The 26,653-nt window shown below is 36.0% G+C and overlaps 1 protein-coding gene across 4 annotated transcripts in view; it reads left to right on the top strand.

Moving 5' to 3' along the window:
• Window positions 1–26,653, top strand: part of LOC137757137 (sex comb on midleg-like protein 2) — a 120,562-nt gene that overhangs the window by 66,474 nt on the left and 27,435 nt on the right. For all 4 annotated transcript variants that reach the window (XM_068533760.1, XM_068533761.1, XM_068533763.1 and 1 more), the window contains exon 13: window positions 4,383–4,626. In XM_068533760.1, coding sequence (XP_068389861.1) covers window positions 4,383–4,626 — 244 coding nt within the window. The remainder of the gene's footprint in view (window positions 1–4,382; window positions 4,627–26,653) is intronic.

Genomic DNA, 26,653 nt, shown 5'->3' with positions numbered 1-26,653 from the left:
TTTTGCCAGTTATCTAAATCTGGAAGGAGGTTGTTTTGAGATAAAGCCCTTTCATTTACTGTGTTATTAAAACAGTAGTTCCTTTGATTATTTTTAAAAATAAAAATTTGTTCTAGAGCTTTATTAATATTTACCTGTATGAATGAGATATCATCTCACACTGGTCAGAATGGCCATCATCAAAAAATCTAGAAACAATAAATGCTAGAGAGGGTGTGGAGAAAAGGGAACACTCTTGTACTGTTGGTGGGAATGTAAATTGATACAGCCACTATGGAGAACAGTATGGAGGTTCCTTAAAAAACTAAAAATAGAACTACCATATGACCTAGCAATCCCACTACTGGGCATATACCCTGAGAAAACCATAATTCAAAAAGAATCATGTACCAAAATGTTCATTGCAGCTCTATTTACAATAGCCAGGACATGGAAGCAACCTAAGTGTCCATCATCGGATGAATGGATAAAGAAGATGTGGCACATATATACAATGGAATATTACTCAGCCATAAAAAGAAATGAAATGGAGGTATTTGTAGTGAGGTGGATGGAGTTAGAGTCTGTCATACAGAGTGAAGTAAGTCAGAAAGAGAAAAACAAATACAGTATGCTAACACATATATATGGAATCTAAGGGGAAAGAAAAGGTCATGAAGAACCTAGTGGCAAGACGGGAATAAAGACACAGACCTACTAGAGAATGGTCTTGAGGATATGGGGAGGGGGAGGGGTAAGATGTGACAGGGTGAGAGAGTGTCATGGACATATATACACTACCAAATGTAAAATAGATAGCTAGTGGGAAGCAGCCGCATAGCACAGGGAGATCAGCTTGGTGCTTTGTGACCGCCTAGAGGGGTGGGATAGGGAGGGTGGGAGGGAGGGAGATGCAAGAGGGAAGAGATATGGGAACATATGTATATGTATAACTGATTCATTTTGTTATAAAGCAGAAACTAACACACCATTGTAAAGCAATTATACTCCAATAAAGATGTTTTAAAAAAAATTTACCTGTATGGCTGTACTTATGTAAGAAAATTTGATAGAGTATTCATGAAATTTAGAAGAATTAATAAACAGCATGAAAATCTTTAGAGAATAAATTGCATTTTGTCTGTAATCATTTTCCGGTTTTTGTTACTTGCCAGCCAATAGTGACATTGATAACATACTGTCATATTGGGGCTTCTTTTTAGGTTATACATTTGAATCTTAAAATTAGTTCTGTTTCTCTTGTCATGACTGTCTTAAATCTGTTTTGTAGCAGAAAATGTATATTGCCATTTGATCTTAGTTCACTTTGCTATGGAAAGTCTTACTCTGTTAAATGACAGTGTAAGGCCCTGTGATCCTTATATGTGTCTTGAATGTTTTTTGCGTTCTGTGAATGTCTAGCACAAATATATCAACCTCCATGGTTATACTTTGTAAAATCTTCCCCCCGCTTCTTTCCATATGTAATAAGTGATAACGGACCTTTGGCCCTTTCATGAAGTGTCAGTATGTGACTCTGCTTCTTACTTACCAGCTATTTATCAAATACTTTGATCCTTGATCAATCTAACTTTTGCCCTGCTGACTTTCAGGGTGGTTTTTAAGAATCATATTAAGAATATGCAACTAAAAGGACTTTGAAGGCTAAGAATTAAGGAATTTTCAGATTGCAAGGCTAAAGGAAACAGAGAAAGCACGGGACGTTGAGATGGGTTTAAAGGAGGCTTTTTTTTTTTTTTTAAACATCTTTATTGGAGTATAATTGCTTTACAGTAAAGGAGGCATTTTTAAAAGGAACCAATCTACCAGATAGGTTTTTTTAAAAAAATTTATTATTTATGGCTGTGTTGGGTCTTCCTTTCTGTGTGAGGGCTTTCTCTAGTGTGGCAAGTGGGGGCCACTCTTCATCGCGGTGCGTGGGCCTCTCACTATCGCGGCCTCTCCTGTTGCGGAGCACAGGCTCCAGACGCGCAGGCTCAGTAATTGTGGCTCACGGGCCTAGCTGCTGTGCGGCATGTGGGATCTTCCCGGACCAGGGCTCAAACCTGTGTCCCCTGCATTGGCAGGCAGATTCTCAACCACTGCGCCACCAGGGAAGCCCCTACCAGATAGGTTTTTAAAATTATATCTTGGTGAAAGAGTTAGTTGTGAGCTCATTTACTGTTCTCCAGGTGATTCCTTGGTTCATTCATTTAAAAAATGCTTACTGTTGGATACTGTGCTGGAAATAACAATATGTAAAAGATGTGGTACTTGGTTTTAAGAATCCCTTTGTCTCATAGAGGAGTGAACACATTTTTTTTTTAACTTTTTGGCCACACCCCACGGCATGTGGTATCTTAGCTCCCCAACCAGGGATTGAACCCACGCCTCCTGCATTGGAAGGCAGAGTCTTAACCACTGGACCGCCGGGGAAGTCTCAGAGGAGTGAACACATTTTAACAATAGTTTCACAGTTGAAGGCAAGAGCACCTCTTTGGTGGGCCTTGGAGTGGGCATGCATTGGTCAGGGAAGCCTTAAAGAGACCAGGAGAATTGGGCTTTGAAGTGTGGATGAGTTGGAGTTGGCCCAGCAGATGATGGGGTGTAGGGTGTTCCACAAAGTTGGCTATTTAAGTTTAAAATCTAGCTCTGATACTTATGGTATAGTCTTAGGCCACTGTGCATCAGTTTTATCATCTGTAAAATGGGTATAATAATTGCACTGACTTCATAGGATTGTTGTGAGAATTAAATGAATATATGGAAAATATTTAAACTGTGCCTGGCATATACTAAACAATTGAAGGTTACCTTTTTTTTTATATATATATAATAAGCACTCCTTAAGGTTAACTTACTTACTTACTTATTTATTTATTTACTTATAGCTGCGTTGGGTCTTCGTTGCTGGGCGTAAGCTTTCTCTAGTTGCGGTGAGCAGGGGCTACTCTTTGTCGCGGTGCACAGGCTTCTCACTGCGGTGGCTTCTCTTGTTGTGGCTCTCGGGTTCTAGAGCGCGGGCTTCAGTAGTTGTGGCGCGTGGGCTTAGTTGCTCTGTGGCATGTGGGATCTTCCCGGACCAGGGCTCGAACCCATGTCCCCTGCATTGGCAGGCGGATTCTTAACCACTGCACCACCAGGGAAGTCCCCTGAAGGTTTAACTTTCAATATCGTTATTCTAAAGATCTAGGCGGTAGAATTGGCAGGTTGTGGTCTTTGATTGTGTTAGGGGGAAAGGATGCATCTAGGGTAGTGGTTCTCATCCTTGGATCTGGGCAATTAAAACATGCCGTGAGCCCCACCTAGACTGATTTAATCAATAGCGCTGGTAGTGTGGCTCCAGGTGATTCTAATGTTCAGTCAGGCTGAGAACCACAGGTCTAGGACCATTTTCAGATTTCTGGCTTGGGTGATTGGATTGCTGATGGTGCCATTTACTAGGATAAAAAGCAAGTTGAAAAAAAAAAAAAAAGATGTTGCTTTTAACATAGCACTTGGGCTTTCTAAGAATCCTGTTAGCATTTGCATGCTTTAACTTTCTGTAACTAAGGAATACTTTTATTTTTATTTAAACATTTATTATTTGGCTGCGTCAGGTCTTAGTTGTGGCACGTGGGATCTTTCATTGTGGCATGCGGGCTCTTCCTTGTGGTGCGTGGGCTTGTCTCTAATTGTGGCACGTGGGCTATAGAGCAGGGCAAGCCCCGCGGCATGTGGGGTCTTAGTGCCCTGACCAGGGATCGAACCCGCGTCCCTTGCATTGGAAGGTGGATTCTTAACCACTGGACCACCAGGGAAGTCCTTAAGGAATACTTTTAAATATTTGTTTCTGGATTGCATATCATAAATGACTCCAGACTTGTGTGACTTTCATGTTCTTGTATCTGCATTTTATACTTCGAGGTTTTTTTTAGATATTATCTGCTGCTGTACTTACTATCTTTCAAAATACCCTATAATTTATATATTTTTAGGTTTGTTTGACTCTTTTAAAATTTCTTGTTATTGCTTCCTCCCCTTCATCCTATCTGGCTCCCCTACCCCTGCTACCACCACTACTAGAATATAAGCTCCACCGGAACAGGGATCTTGATATTTTTGTTCACTTATGAATGCTAAATTCCTGGTACATAGTATATAATACATACTTCTTGAGTGAATGAATGAATGAATTACTATCAGGCTGGTTTTGTTTTCTTCTAGGTTCTTGGCTCTGCTCCAGAGTAAGTGAGATATTGTAGAGCAGAGTTTCAGAGGAATCTGTGAGAACTGTTTCTTCCTGTATTTAATTGATAAACATGAAGCTTAATTTTTGGTTGCTAAAGGTTGTAAGAATACAATTGAGCAAATGCTTCTTAATACATTTTAACAATGAAAACTTTTTTTTAATGTTTTGGTAGGAACCACCAAAGCCACCTGTAAATACTTTTAAAGTGGGAATGAAACTTGAAGCTATAGACAAAAAGAACCCTTATCTGATCTGCCCTGCAACTATTGGAAATGTTAAAGGAGATGAAGTTTATATCACATTCGATGGCTGGAGTGGAACTTTTGATTATTGGTGCAAGTATTATTGTCGAGATATTTTCCCAGTTGGGTGGTGTCGCCTGACCGGAGATGTATTACAACCACCAGGAACTCATGGTAAGATAATAACTAATTAATACATGTTCTTTTATTTTATTGAAGTTAGATCTAACTGCTCTTGGCATTGAGGGTAGGATTTCATGTCCAACTGAGGAGCAGCAGGCAGAACAGTGAGGGTACTGTCCAGGTTGGAGAACTGGAGGTAAAAGTTTACAATTAGAATTTTTGAGGGCCAACACAACATCATGGTCTGAATTGACAGTCCACACTGGGGAATATGGACAAAGCTACAAGTCACACTTAGACTATTGAAGCCTTGCTGCTAGAAACATTTTGGGGTGCTCAGATACCTTTATAGTTGATAGTCTATTTAAAATTACACATGGCATTCCATTGTGTGTATCTTGAAGATAGTTTTTTAAAGGTTGGGCATAACAAGTGTTATATACATGTTTTACATGATTTTGGTTGTTTTTTCAAGTTAAATTGATACTTTGATAGTGTTAAGTAAAATCTACATGTCCGTAAAAATTTTTGACTGTGGAAGCCATCATAGATTAGTATGTTATTTCCGTCATGTGTTTATCAGTTGTAATGATGTGCTTCCCAAGTTGAATATAGTGTCATCTAGTCTAGATATTTTCTTTCAAAGAAAAGTCATCAAAATATTGAAGCTCCTTGGTTGACTTTTCCAAGGACGTAGACATGCCTAACCTGGTCTTCTGTGATGGAATAACTGCTGAGGTTTAAGTGGAGTCTAAGCACAGAACCCAATCATTTGGCCTAAGTTAAATGTAAACTTATAAGTGGAATCAAATGTAAGCATACTTAAAATTTACCCCACTAAATTTATTTATTTATACCAGAAAAAAAAAGATGGGTGTAGCAAATGAGTAGGTAGTGTGGTGGAGGAGGGCAGTGGCTAGGTATGAGCACATAGCCGTATTATTCTTGTAACTGCTATTAGAATCTTCTGTAATTTGGAACTTTAACACATCCCATTATACTACAATACTACCTACCATGATGATCTTTTTGTTAGGTACCTCTTTGGTTCCCTGCTGCCATAATTTTAGGAAAGAGATGTTAATGGTTGATTTTTGTAAAATTTAGTGTGATACAGATTTATGTGCGTATGATACTAAAATAAGGCATGGGAATTCCCTCGCGGTCCAGTGGTTAGGACTCCATGTTTCCACAGCAGGGGGCATGGGTTCAATCCCTGGTCGGGGAACTAAGATCCCACAAGCCCTGTGGTGCAGCCAATAAATAAATAAATAAAATAAGGCATAGTGTCTGCCCTCAAGAAGTTTACCTTCTAGTGGGAGAGGGATGAATGGAGGGATAGACTTTAAAAAAAAATACAATACAGAATTAGCAGTGTAAAACTAGAGATGTATGCTAGATATGAAGGTGCCCGAAAGACATCTGGTCTGTTTAGGCTGGCGGAAAGGTGGTTGGGTAAAGCTTCACAAAAAGACACACAATGTGAGTATTAAGAGAGGAGAAGGAGTTTGCCAGGCAGAATGGAGATATAGGTAGGGTGGACACATCACAAAGGTGTGAAATTGCACAGTGTGTTCTGAACACTGGTGAGTTCAGTTTGGGACATGGTAACTTTGGAATGTGTAGCCCAGAATGATATTGTCCTTCAGTATCTGGTCTCCCTATTTTTTTCCTTAATAACGCAGTTTGGCTGCCTAACATAAAGACTAGATTTCCAGCCTTTTTAGCAGTTAGTTATGGCTGTGAGACTTAAGTCCTTGTCAGTGGGATAAAAGTACAGGTAGTGTGTTACAGAGAAGTGAATGCACCATTCTCTCTTCCTTCTTCTTGCTTCTGTCCTGCTGCTAGGAATGTGGTTTTGGATGGAGCTCTATCTTGGATTATGAAATGGGAACCGTATTCTAGGCATTTCGAAGTGGAAAGCAGAAAGGAGCCAGAGTCCCTGAGAACTTTGTGGAGCAGAATTTTTATACTAGCCTATTCCAGACTATTATTTGAGAGAAATAAATTTCTGTGTTATATAAACCACTGTTTTAGGCTTTTCTGTTACTGTTAGCTGAATTTAATCCTAACTGATTCAGGGTAACTTAGGACATCTAGGTAGACATGTCCATTGGATGGATGTACATGAAGGTATGAAGCCTAAAAGAGTTAGGTCTTGGTTGACAAAGCAGGTTTGAGAATCATCACGTTCATTCAAATAAATACGCTTTGTGTCAGGTGGGATTATAGGTGCTGGCGGGGGAGTTGGTGTGGAGGTGGGCAGCTTACACATCCTGTTGATAGCAGTGAGTGGTGGAAGTTTTGCGTGTGATTTTATTTATACATGTGTAACGGGTGGAGGTAGATGAGGATCAACCACAGAACCTTGTGGGTCAACATTTAAAACAATAATTCTCACACTGGAATCACCTGGGAGAGCTTGTTAAAAGGCTGATATCCTGATGCTCACGTCTAGGGCTTCTGAATCAGTAGGTCTGGAGTGGGGCTCAGGTGTTTCCATTGTACATGGTTTGAAGCCCAGACTTTGAGAAACACAAGAATAAGAGATGGGTAGATGATAGAATTCAATTTAGGACACTGAGAAAAAGTATATAAATGTAGGAAAAGCACTAGGTTGATTCCCCCAACAACAGGAGAGGAAAGATTTTAAGCAAATAAGTATTCAACACTATCAAATGCAACATAAAACTCAAGAGAGAGAGCTCATTAGTGGTCTTAAGTAAAAGCGTGGTTGCTAGACTTCCTTGAAAAACCAGATTTAGAAAGTTGAGGAGTAAATAGGAGATGCAAAGTGTTTTTAAAAATGTGACTTCAATACTTTCTGAAATATGCCTCCTCTGTCCTTTACCCCACTAGACAGTTCACCAGTTAATGTGAAATTTAGAACCTTTACCTCAATTTATGTTCCTTTACCCTCTACCATTTATAGTTGTCTTAAATATTTCCTCTATATTCATTGAGAGTGGCATTATACAGTGTGATAATTTTGGCTTCAATCATAAAACATAATTTAGAAAACTCAAGAAGAGAAGGAAAATCTATTGTATTTATGCACAGTTTTGCCCTTTCAGTTGTTCGTTCTTCTTTCCTGATTTTCAAAGATTCCTTCTTTTATCATTTTTTTTTTTTCTGTTTAGAGAACTTCTTTTAGTCATTCTTTTAGGGTATGTTGGCTGGCAACAAATTTTTAGTTTTTCTTCATCTAAGAATGTCTTTATTTCCCCTTCATTCTTGAAAGGTGGTTGCTGGATATAGAATTCCAGGTTGGCAGTTGTTTTCTTTCAGCACTTGAAAAATGTTGTGCAGCTTCCTTCTGGCTTCCATGGTTTCTGATGAGAAGTTTGCTTTTATTCGAATTGTTTTTCCCCTATAGGTTCCATTATGATTATGGGTCTGTTTTTCCTTGTAGTTCTTCTAGTGTTTACATTATGCTCTGTCTGTTTTCTGGCTCCATTATCAGGTGTGTACAAATTTGAATTCTCTCATAACTTTCTCTCATAACTTTCTGGTCCATTGAACCTTCTGTAGTAATCCTCTTTATGTTTTTTGTTTTTTTTTTTTAGCTTAAAGTCTGCTTTTATCTTGTATTAATGTAGCTATACCAGCTTTTTGTTGTTGTTGTTATACCAACTTTTATTTGGTTGGTGTTCTTATTCTCTCTCTTTCTCTTTCTAATGTTCAGCCTTTATCTATCCTAATCTAAAGAGATGTATTTCTTGCAAATAGTTGGATTTTTATTTTTTTGCCAGTCAGCCAGTCTGACTGGAGCTTTTAATCTATTTATATTTATTGTAATCACAGATATATCGGGTTTTCAGTATGCCATCTTATTTTGTGCTTTTTATTTGTCTTGCCTTTTCTATGTTTTGTTTTCCTTTCTTACCCTTTTTTGGATTATTTATTCTTATTCCATTTGTTCCCCTCTTGTTTGGAAGTTATACACTATATTTTCCGTTCTTTTAATACTCTAGGAATTTTAACATGCTTTCTTCAAGGAAGTCTGAAATGAATATCTTTCTTTTGCACTAAGACAATAAAAGGAACTTAGAATACTCTACCTATTTACTCCCTTCAAATTCATGTTATTACTGTTGTATATTTTAATTATATATTTTTGTAATCTTATAAACTATTACTATTATTGTTTAAGTAATCAATATTTGTTGAGATTCACCAACATATTCAACATGTTCTTTGCTCTTTATTCCTCCTTAGTAGGAATCCTCCTTAATCCCTTTCATCTGGGATTAATTTTCTTCTGCCTGAGGTAGATCCTTGAGACTTTCCTTTAGTGAAGGTCTGCTAGTGGCATGCTTTCTCAGTTTATGTTCATCTGAATATGTCATTATTTCACCTCCTTCCTTGAAAGACATTTTTTCTGGGTGTAGAATTCTAAGTTGACAGCTGTTTTCTTTCAGCACATTGAAGGTATCATTATTTTGCCTTTTGATTTTCATTGCTGTTGACAGTTCAGCTGTCATTCTATTTTTCCTCTGACAGTAATGTCATTTTTTTCTCTAGCTACTTTAATATTTTCATGTCATCTTTGATGTTTTGCATTTTCACTCTGATAATTCTAGGTGTGGGTTTTGTTGAATCTTGGCAAAACCACACAGATACAAATGATAAGTTGTTTACTTTCATTGTGAAAATTTTTAAATGTTGGATATTATAATTTAACTGTTTTATCATTATTAAGGATTTCAAATGTCACAAGTAATTTGACATTGTGAAGCATTTTTTATGACTACTTTTTTTTCATTTTGTTTTTGTACTTCTAAAAAATTGAAGTACAGTTGATATACAATACTGTGTTAGTTTTGGGTGTACAGCAAAGTGATTCAGTTATATATATATATTTTTTCAGATTGTTTTCCATTATAGGTTATTAAAAGATATTGAATATAGTTCCATGTGCTATACAATAAATCTTTGTTGCTTATCTGTTTTATGTATAATAGTTTGTATCTTTTACTCCTATACTCCTAATTTATCCCTCCCCCTTTTTCCCCTTTAGTAACCATGAGTTTTCTATGTCTGTGAGTCTGTTTCTGTTTTGTATATAGATGCATTTGTATTATTTTTTAGATTCCACATATAAGGGATAGCATACAATATTTGTCTTTCTCTGTCTGACTTACTTAGTATGATAATCTCTAGGTCCATCCATGTTGCTGCAAATGGCAGTATTTCATTCTTTTTAATGGCTGGGTAATATTCCACATATATATATATGCCACATCTTCTTAAGCCAGTTGTCTGTTGATGGGCACTTGGATTGTTTCCATGTCTTGGCTATTGTAAATAGTGCTGCTATGAACATTGGGGTGCGGGTATCTTTTCGAATTAGAGTTTTCATCTTTTCCGGATATATGCCCAGGAGTGGGATTGCTGGATCATATGGTAGCTCTGTTTTTAGTTTTGAAAGGAACCTCCATACTATTTTCCATAGTGGCTGCACTAATCTACATTCCCACCAACAGTGTAGGAGGGTTCCCTTTTCTCCACACCCTCTCCAGCATTTATTATTTGTAGACTTTTTGTTATAGATTTTAAAATTAATTAATTACTTAATTAAGTTTTGGCTGTGTTGGGTCTTCGTTGCTGCTCGCGGGCTTTCTCTAGTTGCAGCACGCGGGGGACTACTCTTCATTGTGGTGCATGGGCTTCAGTAGTTGTGGCATGTGGGCTCAGTAGTTGTGGCTCACGGGCTCTAGAGCACAGGCTCAGTAGTTGTGGCGCATGGGTTTAGTTGCTCCACAGCGTGTGGGAGCCTCCTGGACGTGGGAGCCTCCCAGACCAGGGATCAAACCCGTGTCCCCTGCATTGGCAGGCGGATTCTTAACCAACTGCGCCACCAGGGAAGTCCCTATAGACTGTTTGGTGATAGCCATTCTGACTGGTGTGAGACAATACCTCATTGTGGTTTTGACTTCCATTTCATTAATAATTAGCAGTGTTCAGCATCTTTTCGTATGCCTGTTGGCCATCTGTATGTCTTCTTTGGAGAAATGTCTATTTAAGTCTTCCGCCCATTTTTGATTGGGTTGTTTGTTTTTTTGATGTTCAGTGTATGAGTTCTTTGTTTTGGATCTTAACCCCTTGTCGGTGGCATCATTTGCAAATATTTTCTCCCATTTTGTAGGTTGTCTTTTTGTTTTGTTGATGGTTACATTTGCTGTGCAAAAGCTTTTAAGTTTGATTAGGTCCCATTTGTTTATTTTTCTTTTATTTCTTTTGCTTTGGGAGACTGATCTGAGAAAATATTTCTACAATTAATGTCAGAGAATGTTTGCCCATGTTCTGTTCTAGGGGTTTTGTGGTGTCATGTCTTATATTTAGGTCTTTAAACCATTTTGAGTTTATTTTTGTATATGGTTTGAGGGAGTGTTCTAATTTCATTGATTTACGTGTAGATGTCCAGCTTTCCCAACACCACTTGTTGAAGAGACTTTTCTCCATTGTATGTTCTTGCCTCCTTTGTCATAGATTAATTGACCGTAGGTGTGTAGGTGTATTTCTGGGCTCTCTATTCTGTTCCATTGATGTGTGTCTGTTTTTGTGCCCTACCATTGCTGTTTTGGTTACCTTAGCTTTGTAGTATCATTTATGACTCCTTTTTGAATACAAATAAATCAACCCATGCCAAGGTAGAATTTGGAAACAGTAGAGTAGAAACAAAGATGTGCCCACTGGTGCCACATTCTGGTTTGTAAAGATTCACAGAAGTCCGCAGAAGAACCTTAGGATTCTGGGAAAAGTATGGTTAAAGATTGTTAGTTGATACTTAATGTTGCATATATGATTCATTTTGATTGTTTTTCAAGCATTGCTTATTAATTGCAGATAGATTAATAGGGTTAGTACTGTACTTGCTTACACTAGGTGAAATACTCTTTTTGAGTAGAGAAAACATTTACTTTAGCCAATATATCATTCATTAAATGGCAGCTATAATATATAAGTATCATTTCTTAGATATAATGTGAAATATTCTTGAAAGCCAAATATTTTAAAATTATTTTTTATTAGTTTTAAATCATTTTTCTCTAATAGGAAAAGTAATGTTCAAAGGAAAAAGTTGAGAAAAGCATGCAGAGATAACCATGGCGAACAGTTTTATCTATATTTGGGTTCATAGTGCCTTTTTTTCTTTTTGTTTTACACATATACCTTAAGAACATGCACACAGCCAAATCAGTAGAATAATGTTAAGTTATGGTGTATTTATTCTTTAAAATCATATAGAACAGTTTAGAAGAATGAAAGTGTTCCTGTTTACTAAGAAAGAAAACTCTCCAAGATGTATTAATTGAAAAAAAACAACCCCCCCATACATACAATATAATACCATTAAGTTAAGACAAAACAAGTAGTATGTATTTCTATATTTAACTGTAGATATATGTATATAAATACACAGAAAAGATCTGAAAGGCTATACGGTATATCAAATCTGTAACAGTGATAATTTCTGAAAAGGGGCATAGGGTGGTAAAGGAAGTGGTAATGGGGACTTTTGCTTTTATCTGTGGCCTTTTTTTTTAAACAAGAGTGTATTGGTATGTTACATTTGTATCTTTAATTAACAGTTTCAGTTTGAAGAGAGATTATCCTGCATATTCCACTTTCTTGCCTACTTTTTCATGCTATCTTGTGACTGTATTCCCATGTGAAATATATCCCTACAAATTCAATTTTATTTGTTTTTTACTCCATTGTATGGCTATACCATAATTTATTTAACCAAACATCTATTTTGTTTGGCATTTAGAATGTTTCAAGATTTATGTTATTAAACTAGATGGTATGAAGAATATATCTTTGCATACCTCTCTAATTATCTACATAGAATAAGTTTGTTGAGTCAGAGGGTACGTTTCTAAGGCTGACAAATTGTCGTTCAGAAAGGTATACTCACTTCCACTCCCCCTCAGTGGTGGGTGAAAATGTTTTTTTCCTTCTCTGGTCAACTTTGGGCATTATCTTCTTATTTTTGCTAATTTTAAAAATGTTATTTTAAAATTTTTCATTTCTTAGATTACTAGTGAGGTTGAATCTTTTTCTTTCCATGTATTTTGGCCATTAATATTCCTCTAGCATTTTCCTAATTGTCTTCTCCCATTTTTTTCTTAGAGTGTTCCTTTCATTGTTGATTTGTTTGAGTGCTTCATTTATTGCACATATCAACCCTTTGTCATAAAAGTAAAAACCTTTTCTCGGTCATTTGCTTTTTAATGTTATTTATGGTCTTTTAAGAAAATGTACAGAAATATTAAATTTTTTGACTTGAATATTAAATAATTTAAGGGCCTTAGAGTTAAATAATTTTAAAAGGCACAAATAATATTAAATCAATTGAATTTTATGAATTAAAAAAATCTATTGTTTTCATTTGTTTTGAATATTTCTTAAACACATTGGAAATGTTTGTTTTTTGACCTTTGTTTAATTGCTTTTCCAATTTTTTTTTTTTTTAGACTGCAGCACATAAAACCTTTTCAAATAATTAATGACTAAAGACAATTCACTAGTATAGTTTCTTAAAGAAATGTAGTGAGGCTTCCATGAGTGCTACTTTATTTGACTTTACATTAAAAACCTTATTTAAGCTTTACTGGTTTTCCTTTCAAGAATAGTAATAAGGTTTAATTTACTTTAAAACTTTTTCTAACAATTTTTCTGCTGGTGTTAACACTTCTATAATCAGAAACAGCTAAGTTCTTATCAGGCCTATCATTGGTATAAAAATCCACTGAGAAACATACCTTCAATAGAAAATAAAGCAAGCTGAGTGGCTTTTTTTCCTCGTTTATTTAGGTTTTCCTTTCTTGGCTCTTGTTAATGACTCTACAGTCTTTCAAAGCTCTTTACTTCTGGTTGGTGCTGTCACAGCTCATCAGATTTATTCTAGAGACCTGCACAGGGTGTCTGGTGAGAAAGAGGAAAGAAGTATGTGTGCTGCTGTGTCCTTGGCAACTTAAGGCTGAGTGAAGTAAACTAAAACAAAGTTCATTGTAGATTTTTTTCTTGCAAAATTTATTTGATCTTGCTATTCTCTGTTTCGATTTTTCCCCCTCCCTTTGTATCTCATATCTTAGTTCTCTCTAAATAAATGATAGAAATTTAGGAATGCCCAGTAAACTATTGGTTAACTATTGGTTTCTTCTCATATTGCCCTTCCTTTGTCTCTGGCATATACAGTCATAGGAATTTATAGCCAGTCATTTCATTAAAGTCCACATGTTTAATACATGAAGGACAAGACTTGGAATCCAGCAACTTAGCATCAGAACTGGGACACCTGTTATTTTAAAGGCTATGTATGATTTTTTTAAAAAACTTTTCTTTTCCCTGTCTTTATTTGGGAAAGTTTGTAAACAAATAGGTTACTATTTTGTTTTATAAACACAATAAATGTAGGTTTTTAGTCTTCTGAGAAATTGGGGAAATTCAGAAGCAGAGGATTCTTTTTAAAAATTTGACCCAATGTTAAATTTTTTCTAATATTGTGGGATATTCAAAGTTTTTTGTTTCGTTTTATAAATATAGCTATATTATAAACCATTCTACCTGGCTTTAAAGCTACTTAAATAATTTTAAAGTTAACTATATAAATTAAACTTTAAATTTATATAATTTCTGAAACATTAATGAATTAGTTTTATTTAACGTAGTTTCAGATTTATGCATCATTGATTATAAATTAATGACCCACACTAGTGTGAAGTGTCATCTTGTAGTCTAATCCTTTAAGCATTTGTGACCATACAAACCAAGAAAGAGGGCAGCAAGCTTCCAGATGCTTAAAGTTGCAGGATCCCAGGGGTATAGAGGAATTCCTCTGGTCCAAAGGGAAATGCAGAGGAGGGGAAAACCTAGAATCAGAAAGGTGTAGCCAAGCATTCCTGTCTAGTGGCACCATATCCTGTCAGTGATCATTTTAACTCTTTTCTTGATAAAAATCCTTCAGTTTATTTGGGTCCCTGACCCCCTGCCTCTCATGGAAACAGCTTTAATTTCCAAGTGGAACTCAATGGTAACGTGACATTTCCTTCACAACTTTGTAAAACATTTCTGATTATGAATAATTGATAGAACTGGCATATTAGGTTTTCTTTGTTGGTAATTCAGACATAAATTGTATGAGTAGGAACTTTCTTCTTAAGATTAAAGTGAAAAATAGGTTTTAAATATAATTAGCCTGGGCACTGTTAGCTGCTTCTTTGAATGGTGGTTTATTTTACGTCGTGTGTGCGCGCACACATGTGTATGGTTTAGCTTTTAATTAAAATTTTAAGGAGTGGGTTTTAAAATCTAAACTTTTGATCTTTTAAAAAAATGTAATTAGTCATTTTATATTGTAGTCTTATTTTCTCCCACGTAACATTTTCCTTTGGAACTATTTAAAAGTTAGTCTTTTTAAAAAGTTTTATTGAAGTACAGTTGACTTATAATGTGCTGATTTCTGCTATACAGCGAAGTGACTCAGTTATACATATATATATTCTTTTTCAAAGTTAGTCTTTTGAGAAATATTTCAAAGCTTCCATGTGCAAACAAGAAGTAGCTCTGCTCCCCACCCCCCCATCTCATTCTCATTTTTTAAAAAAACAAAACCAGAAATTATGGTTGCTTTTGCTCTTTGTTTGGGTAACCAGAGGAGTATGTGGTTTCTATAACTTGTGCTTCACCTCTCTCTAAATTTTAAAATTAAGATTTTATAGTTTTTCGGACATATCTTTACCAAATTTTTCCCTCTTTTTATATGACTGTGTGTGTTCAGTAAACACCACATAAAGCAGCACTTTTCCTTTCTCTGTGTTATAGTGGGTCAAAAGTAGCAGAGGTACATAAAATTAAGGCTGTAAAAAGTTCGAGGTGTATCAGTCCTATCAGAAAGCTTCTGAATAAACATTCGAGTATTTGTTTAGATTTTTGCCCTTAATGTAGCTCAAAATAAAATACAGACTAATATGCTTAGTATGTTTAGTACTTTTCCTGTTTGGTATAAAAGAAATAGGTAGAAATGCTATCAACCCAAATTATTCACTCAAAAGCCAAGAAATTTTAAACAGCTGATATTTTCTTTTTCATATGTACAGCTTGGAACAAATGTTTTGCTTGTGCAAATGAGACAGCTATTATGATGCAAAGAAGTATCTTGAAGAAAAAAACAAATGTCCTTTTTCTGTTTTCAGCTAAATACTGCAGTAATTGCAAGCAGAGCCTGAAGCTTCTTTCTTGTTTCTGTTCTATGATATATTTTAACAAGTTCTCTTGAGACTATTAAAGTGTCTTGGTTTTTAGGACATGTGGTCCAGCGGGAATAACTTTGTCTACAGACGCAATGGGTTGGCAGTTAGATTTTTGCATGTCTTCTCATTTGTTTCCAGATTCTCTGACCCAGGGTAACCTTTGGTTCTTTTCTGAAGGCAGGAGTGAAGGAAGTTTGAGCAGGTGACTGATGATCACTGTCTATACAGCCCACAGACAATATGCGAATTACTTTAGCAGCCCTCTTAATCCCCTCCCCCCCCCAAACCAACAAATGCAAATAGCTTCATCCCATTTGCTAGAAATTCAGGCTTGCTCCAGCAACATGGGCTTTGTTGTTAACTCGCTTTCTCCAGAAAGGCAGTTTTATTCCTGGTAGAGGAGAAAGGCTATCAAATGGAACCTAAATCACCCTTGTGGTAAATACAGCAACAATTTGTTTCTCTGGAATATTTCTAAAGGTAGGAATTACCCCAAAAGTTTCTTTCTATTGCAGTTGAAGTGTGGTTAAAGAAATTCATTGTCTGCTTTGTTAGCTTTTGTATATTAAATATCCCAGTCATTTCTGTTATCTAAAAAAAAATCCTCTATTTTGTTCTAAATATTACGTGCTGAAATTGTTGGCACTATTATTTGATTAGTCACTTCTAAAAACTGTTTTACAGTACAAGGGAAAAGTCAGATTTTGGTTATTTCCACGATAAAAATGGTTTAAAATAAGAAAGGAACAACCCTATTGTAAGTCAAACTTGATCACTTAAATCTCCAGTTTGTAATCAAAAGTTGCCAAATATTTTTCTATAGCTTTGAGGAATATGACATGATTTTTCACTGGTATTTCGTGAGACTTATTAAAAGGACTTTTATGATATAGAAATGTGGATAACATATTTTACTAATTATTGTGTCAATACATTTAATGTGTTTTGTGGAAATTATAGTGGTGACTGCTATGTTTTTTTTAGGAGCATAATGGAAGTCACTCTATAGAAGTCATTCAATAAGAAAAAAGACGTTATGGTTTAAAAATTGAGTGACTTTTATAAGCTCAGGCTTGATAAACCATAATGGAATAGAATATGAAAAAGAATACATATATATATAACTGAATCACTTTGCTGTATACCTGAAACTAACACAACATCGTAAATCAACTATACTTCAATAAAATAAATTAAAGGAAAAAAAAAAGCTGGTCTTGTTAGGTGAATTATGAATTGACCTGAAACAACTGAAGTTGTTTCTTTTTGTGTGAACTTTCTTCTCAAAATAGTAAAGATTTTGGAAACTGTCATCTTCTTTAATAATGTCATTTTAACCAAAATCTTGGTTTCCCATGAACTGAGCAGATATGAGTAGTAATTGTGAAATAAAATGATCTTCACGGGAAGCACCCCCAATGAAGCTGACAGGAGTGGTTTACAAAGCATCTATGATCCGAAAGTAGAAAACAAGTATATTTTTAAAACAACACTCTTAAAGCCCTTCTAAATTCGAATTGTAATTTGTAGCTTGTTCTTGCATTTTTATGATTTCCTTTCTAGACTAAATACATATGAGAAATAATTATATAACAGGGTAGAAAAATAATGTAAATTCTACTAAATTAGATTTTCTTGTTTTAATTTTGTATGTATGCCAAGGAAAAAAGGCATTCTCACTTAGGTATGGAGATAAATAACTGGACTTGTGTAATTTGTTTAAGTTAGAGAGCTATCCTTTATCCTTTCAATTTTGTTTGGAAAAATTTTCCCAGTAATATTTTTACAAGTTTTAAATCACCTTAAGATAGAATATTCTATGCAGATTAACGTATGTTTTATAAGGTATGTGTATGAAGAACTTCTTCTCTTTTCTTTAATCTGTTTACCTTAGATCTCCAAGCCCTGTTTTGAAACGGGGGAAGGAGTGACTCAAAGCTACAGATCCTTTCAGTATATTTGGTTTTGGTTTAGTTGTCCAGACGTAATTTTTGAAGGCTACTGGAAAAGACATAGCAGCACTTCCCAAATGGAGACGCTCTATCAGACCCCAAAAGCAAGTTCTTTTAAATGAGATCTTTATTTTTCTGAGTGAATGATTTATTTCTTTTTATGTGAAAGTTACCTTTTATTATATGTTTAAGGTGTTTTTAATACTGTAAACCTGTGGTTCTTCGTGTTGAGAGAAACCTACATGGTTCATGAAGGAGAATCAGGAGGGACAGTGGAGGAGCTAAGGGTTTGTTCACGCTACTGGACTCTCACCACGCCAACCAAACCACCTCTTCTTGGTCAATGAGCAGGGAACTGGGCAGAGCCCTCAGGTCAGAATAGGTAACTGGCTGCAAGGCCCAACAAGGGTTAAATTTGAAAAGACAGGTCCTGTCTCCATAAAAACCAGGATAGCTACCACTAAAAATTAGAGATCTTGTTTTCCTTTGTAACTTTTTTCCCCTTGTAGTGATTAGTGGTAAAGCAAATAAACCTTTTAAAGTGAACAAGGGGTGGGGGTCAAAAAAGGACTTCTATGTTTGTTTTGGGCAAGTAAGAGATAGAGTAAAAAAGTGGTATGGTAGAGAAGTCTTTAAGTAATGATAAAAGGAAGAATGATAAGCAGAGACCTGTGGGAGGCAGGATTGAGGTGTGGGAAGGTATCTGACCAGGACAGAGAGTGCCCCTGCTACTATGAATGGTAGGCACCATATGTCTCTGATGGTCAACTGCTTGGGCAGTAGAGATGCTTTTATGATTATGTTCTGCTGAGTAAGCTTCTCTGAAAGATTTCTGCCTTGGTAATGAGGGGGTCTGCTCTCTAATTCTGAAACTGCTGGAGACTGAGCTGTAGATTCTAAAGGTCTCTATAGGTATGCAGTGAACCTGTGTAGGTTTTTCTAATGCTATTTTTAGTGGATACATATACGCTAGTCTAAAAGTTGTATGGCTTTTTATCAAAACAGAATATTATAATGCTTATGTTGAATAATTGTTTTCTTTAGAGACATCTAAATATTTAGAGTGACTGGTTCTATTCTTATTCAAAAAGTGGCTAGGTTGTTTATCTTTGTTGGGGCATTTTATATTTTTAATGACAAAAATTGGTATTTATTGTAGAACATTTAGAAAACAAAGGTAAGTGATGAGTAAAATCTAAAAATTGCTTATATTCCTGCCATCTGGATATAATCACTGATAATATTTTTGGTATATAAGCATTAGGAAACTTTAATTAAAAAATCAGAAATGTTCATTGCCAAGACTCATTGAGACCAACTGAGGACATCTTCAAAAGCATATGTTGTATTCTGTTCCATGTACACAGAATTGTATTGGTTTGGTCCCATTTACTTAAGTAGTCTTACTCTGTTATTCTAGTAATTAATAGATAAATATAAAATGTGTTATGATTGTAAATATTCGAATTAGAGAAAATCCACAAGAAAATTTAAAGAGTAAAGAAAGACTATCAGAAGATACTCCAATATTTGATGCAGTTTTTTTCCTTAAGGGTTTATATTCAGCCAAGAGAATTGAAAAAACTGAAGCACCTAAAACACTGGATTATTAAGGGCATGTTGATAGCTTGTTTTCAGTATTACTTTAAATATTTTTCTTTGTTGTTTACATGTAAGCTTCCTCAGATTTGAACCTGAAAAAATGTTTAAGCCAACCACTTAATTCTGCGTTTTGTTCATTAAGTTTATAGAAAATATTTTAATTAAAAGACCATGTCTTTTCATTTTTTCCCTCACTAGTTAAAAATAGTACCCGGTTTAAGCAGAGAGCGTGGGCTTTTGGGTGAGATAGACCTGAATTTGAATCCCATTTCTACCACTTCTAGACTAGATGTGTGATACTGGACTGGATGTTACTTACCTCGCTGAGCCTCTGTTTCTTTATATGTAAAATCGAGAGAATAATACTTGCTTTACAAAATTGTAAACACAAATTTTAATAATATATGTGAAGTCTCTGGCTCATCTGAAGTATACAAATTTCTCTTCCCTTTTCTCCCCCAGTGTGTTTTTTTTAAATGAGGTGAAATTCACATAATATAAAATTAACCATTTAAAAATGCACAAATTCGGAATCACTTAGTACATTCACAGTGTTGTGCAACTACCACCTTTGTCTAGTTCCAAAACATTTTCATCACCCTAAAAGGAAACCCCGTACCCATCAAGCAGTTGCTCCCCACTCCCTCTTCCCCCTTGCCCCTGGTTATCACCAATCTCTATTCTGTTCCTATGGATTTACCTGTTCTAGATATTTCATGTAAATAGGATCATATAGTATGTGATTTTGTGTCTGGCTTCTTTCATTTAGCATAATGTCTTCAAAGTTCATCCATGTATCAGTTATTCCTTTTCATGGCTGAATAGTATTCCATTGTATGTATATACCACACATTTGTTTACCCATTTATCCATTGATGGGCATTTGGGCTGTTTCCACCTTTTGGCTACTTTTAATAGTGCTGCTATGAACATGCCCATACACGTACTTGTTTGAGTCCTTGTTTTCATTTCTTTTGAGTATATACCTAGCAGTGGAATTGCTGGTTCATATGTCAATTGTATATTTAACTTTTTCATGGACCACCCAACTGTTTTTCACAGAGCTGCACAACTTTACATTCCCACCAGCAGTGTATGAGGGTTTCGATTTCTCCATATCCTTGCCAACACTTGTTATTTTCCTTTTTTAAAAATTATAGCCATCTTAGTGGGTGTGAAGTGGTACCTCACTGTGGTTTTGACTTGCAGTCCTGCCTTCATTTTTGAATGGAGTGTATTCTAGAAGTTGATTTTTAAGTTGGTTGATTAGTATTTGAAGCGTATTTTTCCAAGAAATCTGTAATGTTGTGATCAAGCTGTGGTCATCTATTTAATGCATAAACTACCTGAATTGTCTCCATAATAATATAAGATCAGAGACAAAACTTGAATATTAAACACTTATTCATTTAACAGACATTTATTGGATGCCCATTATGTGGCAGATGTTGGGGATATAACCAGATGTTGGAGATATAACAGTGGAACCCTAGACCAGATGTTGGAGATATGACAATGGAACTTAGATGGTTCCTTCCCCTAAAGGAGCTCACAGTGTGTCTAGACAGATAGATGTGTAAGTAAAGATAAGATGCTAATAAGATCTGTGCCAGTAGAGATAAATGCCGTATGTGTGGTATATATGACCATTAAGATCCTATGGTTTGCCTCGGAGCTTAGTGCTAGAGTTTTACAGAGCTGGTGATTGAGCAGAATTTCAAATAATGTATGGTAGTTTAGCTAGTGACAAGGGAGGGAAGACTTTTCTTGGGTCAGCCACTGCAAAGGCAGTAAAGGTCAGAATGTTTGGGGATCTGAAGCAGATGATTATGGCTGAATCTATAATGATAGATGGGGAAGAGATGAGATGAGGCTGTGAAGATATGTAGAGGGCCTTGGATACCAGGCCAAGGAGTTCAGATTTTAGCATATGGGTAATGTGGCATCACTGAAGATCTTTACGTGGAAAAGTGACATACAATTTGTATTTTAGAAAGGTCATGCTGATGTACTATAGAGTACGTATTGGAAAGGGCAGCCAGGAATGCCAATTAAGAAGCTAGTGTTGTAGCTTATGTGAGAAGTCATGAGGTCTTGGACCAAGTCATTGACAGGCATAAAGAAGAACACAACAAGGAAATACTTAAAGGAGGTAGGCTTGGTTAGACATGTGAAGGGAGGAAGAGTACAAAGATGACTTCAAGATTTCTGACTTCTGGTAATTTGGTGAAAAAAAGGTAATGGCATTCATCAAGATAGAGCATATAGGATAAGCATGATGATTCTCCTTTTGGACATGTTGAGTTTGAGATGCCTATTTAGATTATCTGTTAGCTATTGAAAACACAGCTCTGGAACTTGAGACAGGCCTGTCGGGGATGTGGTGGGGGGAGGTAGGCACGTGAATGCTTGAATGAGCAAGAGAACAATTTGGGAATCATTATTATGTGTAGGCAGTAGCTGAAATCAAGGGTGTGAACCAAAGTGCTCAAAACTGAGATGAGGGTAGGGAGAAGATAGCTAATCCTGGGGGACACCATAGGAAAAGTGACAGAGGTACGAGGAGAACAAGGAGGGAGTGGCCATGTGGAATCCAAGAAAGAATTTTAAAAAGAAGTGTTTAGTGCTTGCTGGAAGTCAAATAAGATCAGGAAGAAGCATCATTGTCAGTGGCGGTTAGGAGGTTATGGGTGATGTTAGCACACAGATTCCCTAAAAAGAGGTGCCTGAAGTGTGCTTGCAGAGGGTTGAAAAATGAGAAAATGACAATAATAGTGACCATGAGCTAGTCTTTCAAGAAGTTTGGTTATAAAAGGAAGGAGTGAAGGTATTAGCTGTAGATAATGTAGATAAATAGGAGTTCCTTCTTTGGAGGAAACGTCTTTCTTCCACTTGTTAGGCATTGACAACAATGTTTCCCCATTATCCAATCCATTGATGGAAGAAGGCAAGGAGCACCCTCAGAATCTGGGAAGGGAGAGGGAGAATAGAGACAGGGATGGTGATGGTGTTGATAATGACAGCTAACATTTATTGAGTGTGTACCATGTGCCACGTACAGATTTCAGTTAATTTGCCCAAGCTATTATTTCTCATAGATATTATGTGGTAAAGCTGGATTTGAATGTAATTACTCTGGAGCCAGTGTCTCTGCACTAGATAGTAAGAAGCAAGGGAGAGAATAGGTGTAAAGAGTGGCTCGTACCAGAGTTCCATGTCCATCTGATCTCTACCCTGCTTCTTCCGAGAAAATTCATAGTCCTCAGCTAGCTCCTGCCTTCCAAAACACCTGCTGTGATAAGTGTCAGGAGCATGCTTCCTTGTTTCCTTTTCCACTAGTAACTACCCCTTGTGGTTTCCTTCAAGAGTTTTTCTTAGCTTATTTGAGGTTTTCTAAAAGGATTTTTTATTGCAAAAAATAAGGAAATAAGTGCATTTAAAAGACTGTCAGTATGCTTATGAAAAGGTAAAGTCACTCTTATGTGACAATAATAGTCCTTGGGTATTCAAAAAGCTAGTTTCAGAGGTAAAGCAAACTCTGTCCGTTATGAACGTTTGATTCCTAAAGCAAGGTTTCTGGGATAGGATTGTGGCTTCTCTGGTACAGGTGTGGGGAGAGGAGAGAAGAAATAGGGTAGTGTCTGAAGATACCAGTCAAGGAGGCCAGTGCTATGGTGTGGGATGGCAGCAGGAATGAAGGAACGAAGTTCAGAGGGTTTACACTTGACTCTGCCTCCCCTTGGCTTTTATTGCTGCCCGTGACCCATCAGTTTGTGGCAACATGGGCTCTATGGAACAGGGAGCAAAGTTCCAGGTAGGGGCATTGGGTACCTTGACTGAGTTTCTGTGAATACCAGGCCTCCAGGTTGGATAGTTTAGGTGTAACCATCTCTGTTGATATCTCCATGTTTTTCATAATTGAGGCTTGTGTTGCTTCTTTGGTTTTATAGTTACCAGTATGAAAGATCCTTAGAATAATGACAGTTTCATTGTACATGCATTTTTAAAAATAAGGAAGATGACTTGCAAAGAATTCCTCAGTCTGAAAAAGTTTCCAAAGTCAAATGTTTACAGTGACAGATTTTTTTTCTTTTTTACTCAATTTTGTTTTTTCCAAACCATATTTTGCTTTTCTATTTTTGGCTATTCATATTTTGATTTTGTCTATTTCTAGCCTCAAATTCAAGGCATCTGGTTTTACAGTAGTTTCTGCCCTTGTTTTCATATGGTTATATATATAGCATTCAATCTGTTTGAGGAGAAGGAAATCATAAATCTGTCTACTTAAGGAGATAGGAATTATATATATATACACACACACAAATATACATATAAAATATGAACTGTATGACTGGGACCATATTTATTTCTTCTGGATTTCCTAAATTGCCTAGATTGGTAAAAAGAACACACTAGGTATTAAGTAAATGGTGGATGGAAAAATCTGGAGAACAGTAAGCAACCATACCTCTATCATGTCTTTTTAGATCAAAAGCAAGATACATATTAATTTATATCTCCAATCCATTTTAGTTCCTCTTCAAGTCAGCCATGTGTAAGCCAAACCAGCACATGTATAACAGTAACTGGAAATAGGGGTTGCTGTTCATTTCTAAGTGTATTTCCTTTTCTATGGTAATTGTATGTGCTACTCTCTTTTCATAGCTCAGAGAATGCAGGCAGTATCTTTCAATAATAAAGCATCTTCATGTATCAACAGAAACGTACATTTAATGAGTACTATTTGGCAATAAATATTAAATAAGGTTAAATCCCCAGGCATGAAAAGTTTTACCAGCATGTTTTTGTCTGTACTTGTTAATGTTTTCTCCTTGTAAGTATGCCTCCACATCTGATTTTAAAAAAACCCAAGACTCCCTCTGTCAGAGAGCACCTAGCAACTAGTGAATTATCATAGGAGTTCACAGGGTTGTCTTTTGGGCCTTCTTCTTCTTCTTTTTTAAAACACATGCACTTTGACTCGGGGAGTGAATTTAATAGGCTTTTTTGTTAGAGGACAGAAAGCAAGGTGGCATATTAGAAGAAGCATGCACTTAGGAGATAAAAGTCTCTTAGCCAAATGGGTGATCTTGGCAAAGTTACCTAATCTCACAGAGCCTAAGTTTCCTCAGGTATAAAGTGGGGAATAATACCTACCTCATAGGACATTTGGGAGGATTACATGCAATAACAGATATTGAAGCACTTAGCATGTAATGGGTAGCCAGTAAATGTTGGCATCTACCTCCCTTCTTTCTTCAGTTCCCCCTGTTCCAGGCTTCCAGGCCTACTCTTGACTTTATTTCCTGCCTTCTGATTGTTTCCCAAGATTTAGTCATTTCTTTTGCATTTTCATAACTGAGTAACTTCATATCTCCTGGACATTTTTCTTACCCAAACATTGTCTGTTCTACCTGAAGATAAGCTGAGGAACCAGGTATCTTTTGTGTTAGGTATTCACATAAAACTTTTATTAAAGATGATTAGCACATCCTTCTGTATATTTTACATACTTTTTTCAAAGAGGTTTTTACTCCCTTTGTTACCACTATGAACACATGGTTGTAGTGCTATATATAATTTTCACCTTATCTTTTAAACAAATCTATTTTCTTTTTCAATAGTTTAATTAATACTGAATAGAGTTTTAGCATGGTGTGTATATGTTATATGATTGCTCTTTGGAGGAGAGATAAAAATACATGTATAATGTACATAGTTTAATTTTGTTGTTCAGTGTATTGAATGATTACTCATTCCTCTTTAGTTAAAGTAGTTTAAAACGTATTTTGTTCTAGGTGCTGGGGATATGGCAGTGAACCAAATTGAGTCTTTGCCGTTGAAAAGCTTGCTTTCTAAAGTGAAAAATTTTTAATTTTTTATAACGCATTTTTCTTAACTTTGGTCATACATATATATATACCATGCATCAAGGAGTTTTACTGTAATAGAATATTATATTTTGGGGGAATATTTGAAGCTATGGCTCAAATATTTTGTGTCCCAAGATTTATTAATATCAAATGTCAAATTTTTTAGATCAAATATTGATTTCATTACATTTGCCATGTTCCACAAAGTAATATTTTGTTACAATTCTTTATATAAAATATACTTGTTTTGGAGGTATAACATTGGCTTGCAGGTTGAAAATATTTTCCATTCATTTAGTAAATATTTTTTGAGGACCTCCTATACTCCTAGGTTCTGTCTTAAACTAACCTAGTACAGGAATTTAAACTCAGGTCCAGAGCGCAATCTATTTCCTTTTCTTCATGCCATATATTAAAAGGTGGGGACCAGAACTGTGGTGATGAATAGATTGGTCAAGAGAATGAGGATTTATTTGGATTTAATTCCTTGGAAAGAATTTTTTTTAAATGGTTGGGGGAAGAAAAGCTTATTATAGGAGACTAAGGAAGCCCAGAATAATAAGGAAACTGAAGTATGAAGTATAGGCGATTCTTCTTTGTATCTTGGTAGTGAGTAGAAGGAAGATTCATGCAAGGGCTTGAAAGTACCAAAAACTAGGGAAGGAAACTTCAAAATAAGGGATATATGAGGGTTGTAAGAGAGAGCAAGGAGTTGGGGATCAAGTGATTAAATACCATGAAGAGAGGAGATCATTGAAACTGTAATGTTCCAGAGGAACCAGAGAAGATAGTTATTAGGACAAAAGTGAAAGGGGATTTGGCTTAGAAGAGTAGAGAGAAAACTTCATTTGATATAAGAGGAAGAGATGAGAATGAATGAAAATAAAAGTATTTTAAGATGGAGGAATGGGATGGTTATGATCACTCCCAAAAGATAGCCTTTAATCTTCTCATAAAGTAGACGGTAGGGTCATTTGCTGAATGGAATAGAGTGAGAGGGAGAGGGGAACTTAAAAAGGGGAAAATGTTCTGCCATTGAAACATACTTGGAAATCAGTGAGTTGAAGCAGTGACACCCCAGTTGAGGTTAGCATGGATGTTACAGTGATCTACAGTATCCCAATGTTCTGTAGCAGGAGTTGGCAAACTACAACCTGAGGGCCACATTTAGCCCATGTAGCCTGTGAGCTAGGAATAGTTTTTATATTCATAAAGGGTTTGAAAAAAGAGAGAGACAAAGAAGATTGTGTGACAGAGACCATATGTGACCTTCAAAGCCTAAAATATTTACTCTCTGGCCCCTTAAGGAGAGAACTGACCCTTGCTTAGGACCAGAGAAAGCAAATGATAGTGTGACTCAGTGGCTGGAGCTGACATGTTGGACATGATC

The sequence above is a fragment of the Eschrichtius robustus genome, chromosome X, assembly GCF_028021215.1.
Source record: "Eschrichtius robustus isolate mEscRob2 chromosome X, mEscRob2.pri, whole genome shotgun sequence".
NCBI classification, from domain to species: domain Eukaryota; kingdom Metazoa; phylum Chordata; class Mammalia; order Artiodactyla; family Eschrichtiidae; genus Eschrichtius; species Eschrichtius robustus.
The sequence above is the reverse complement of the archived record's forward strand: the minus strand, read 5'-3'. Positions and strand labels throughout refer to the sequence as shown.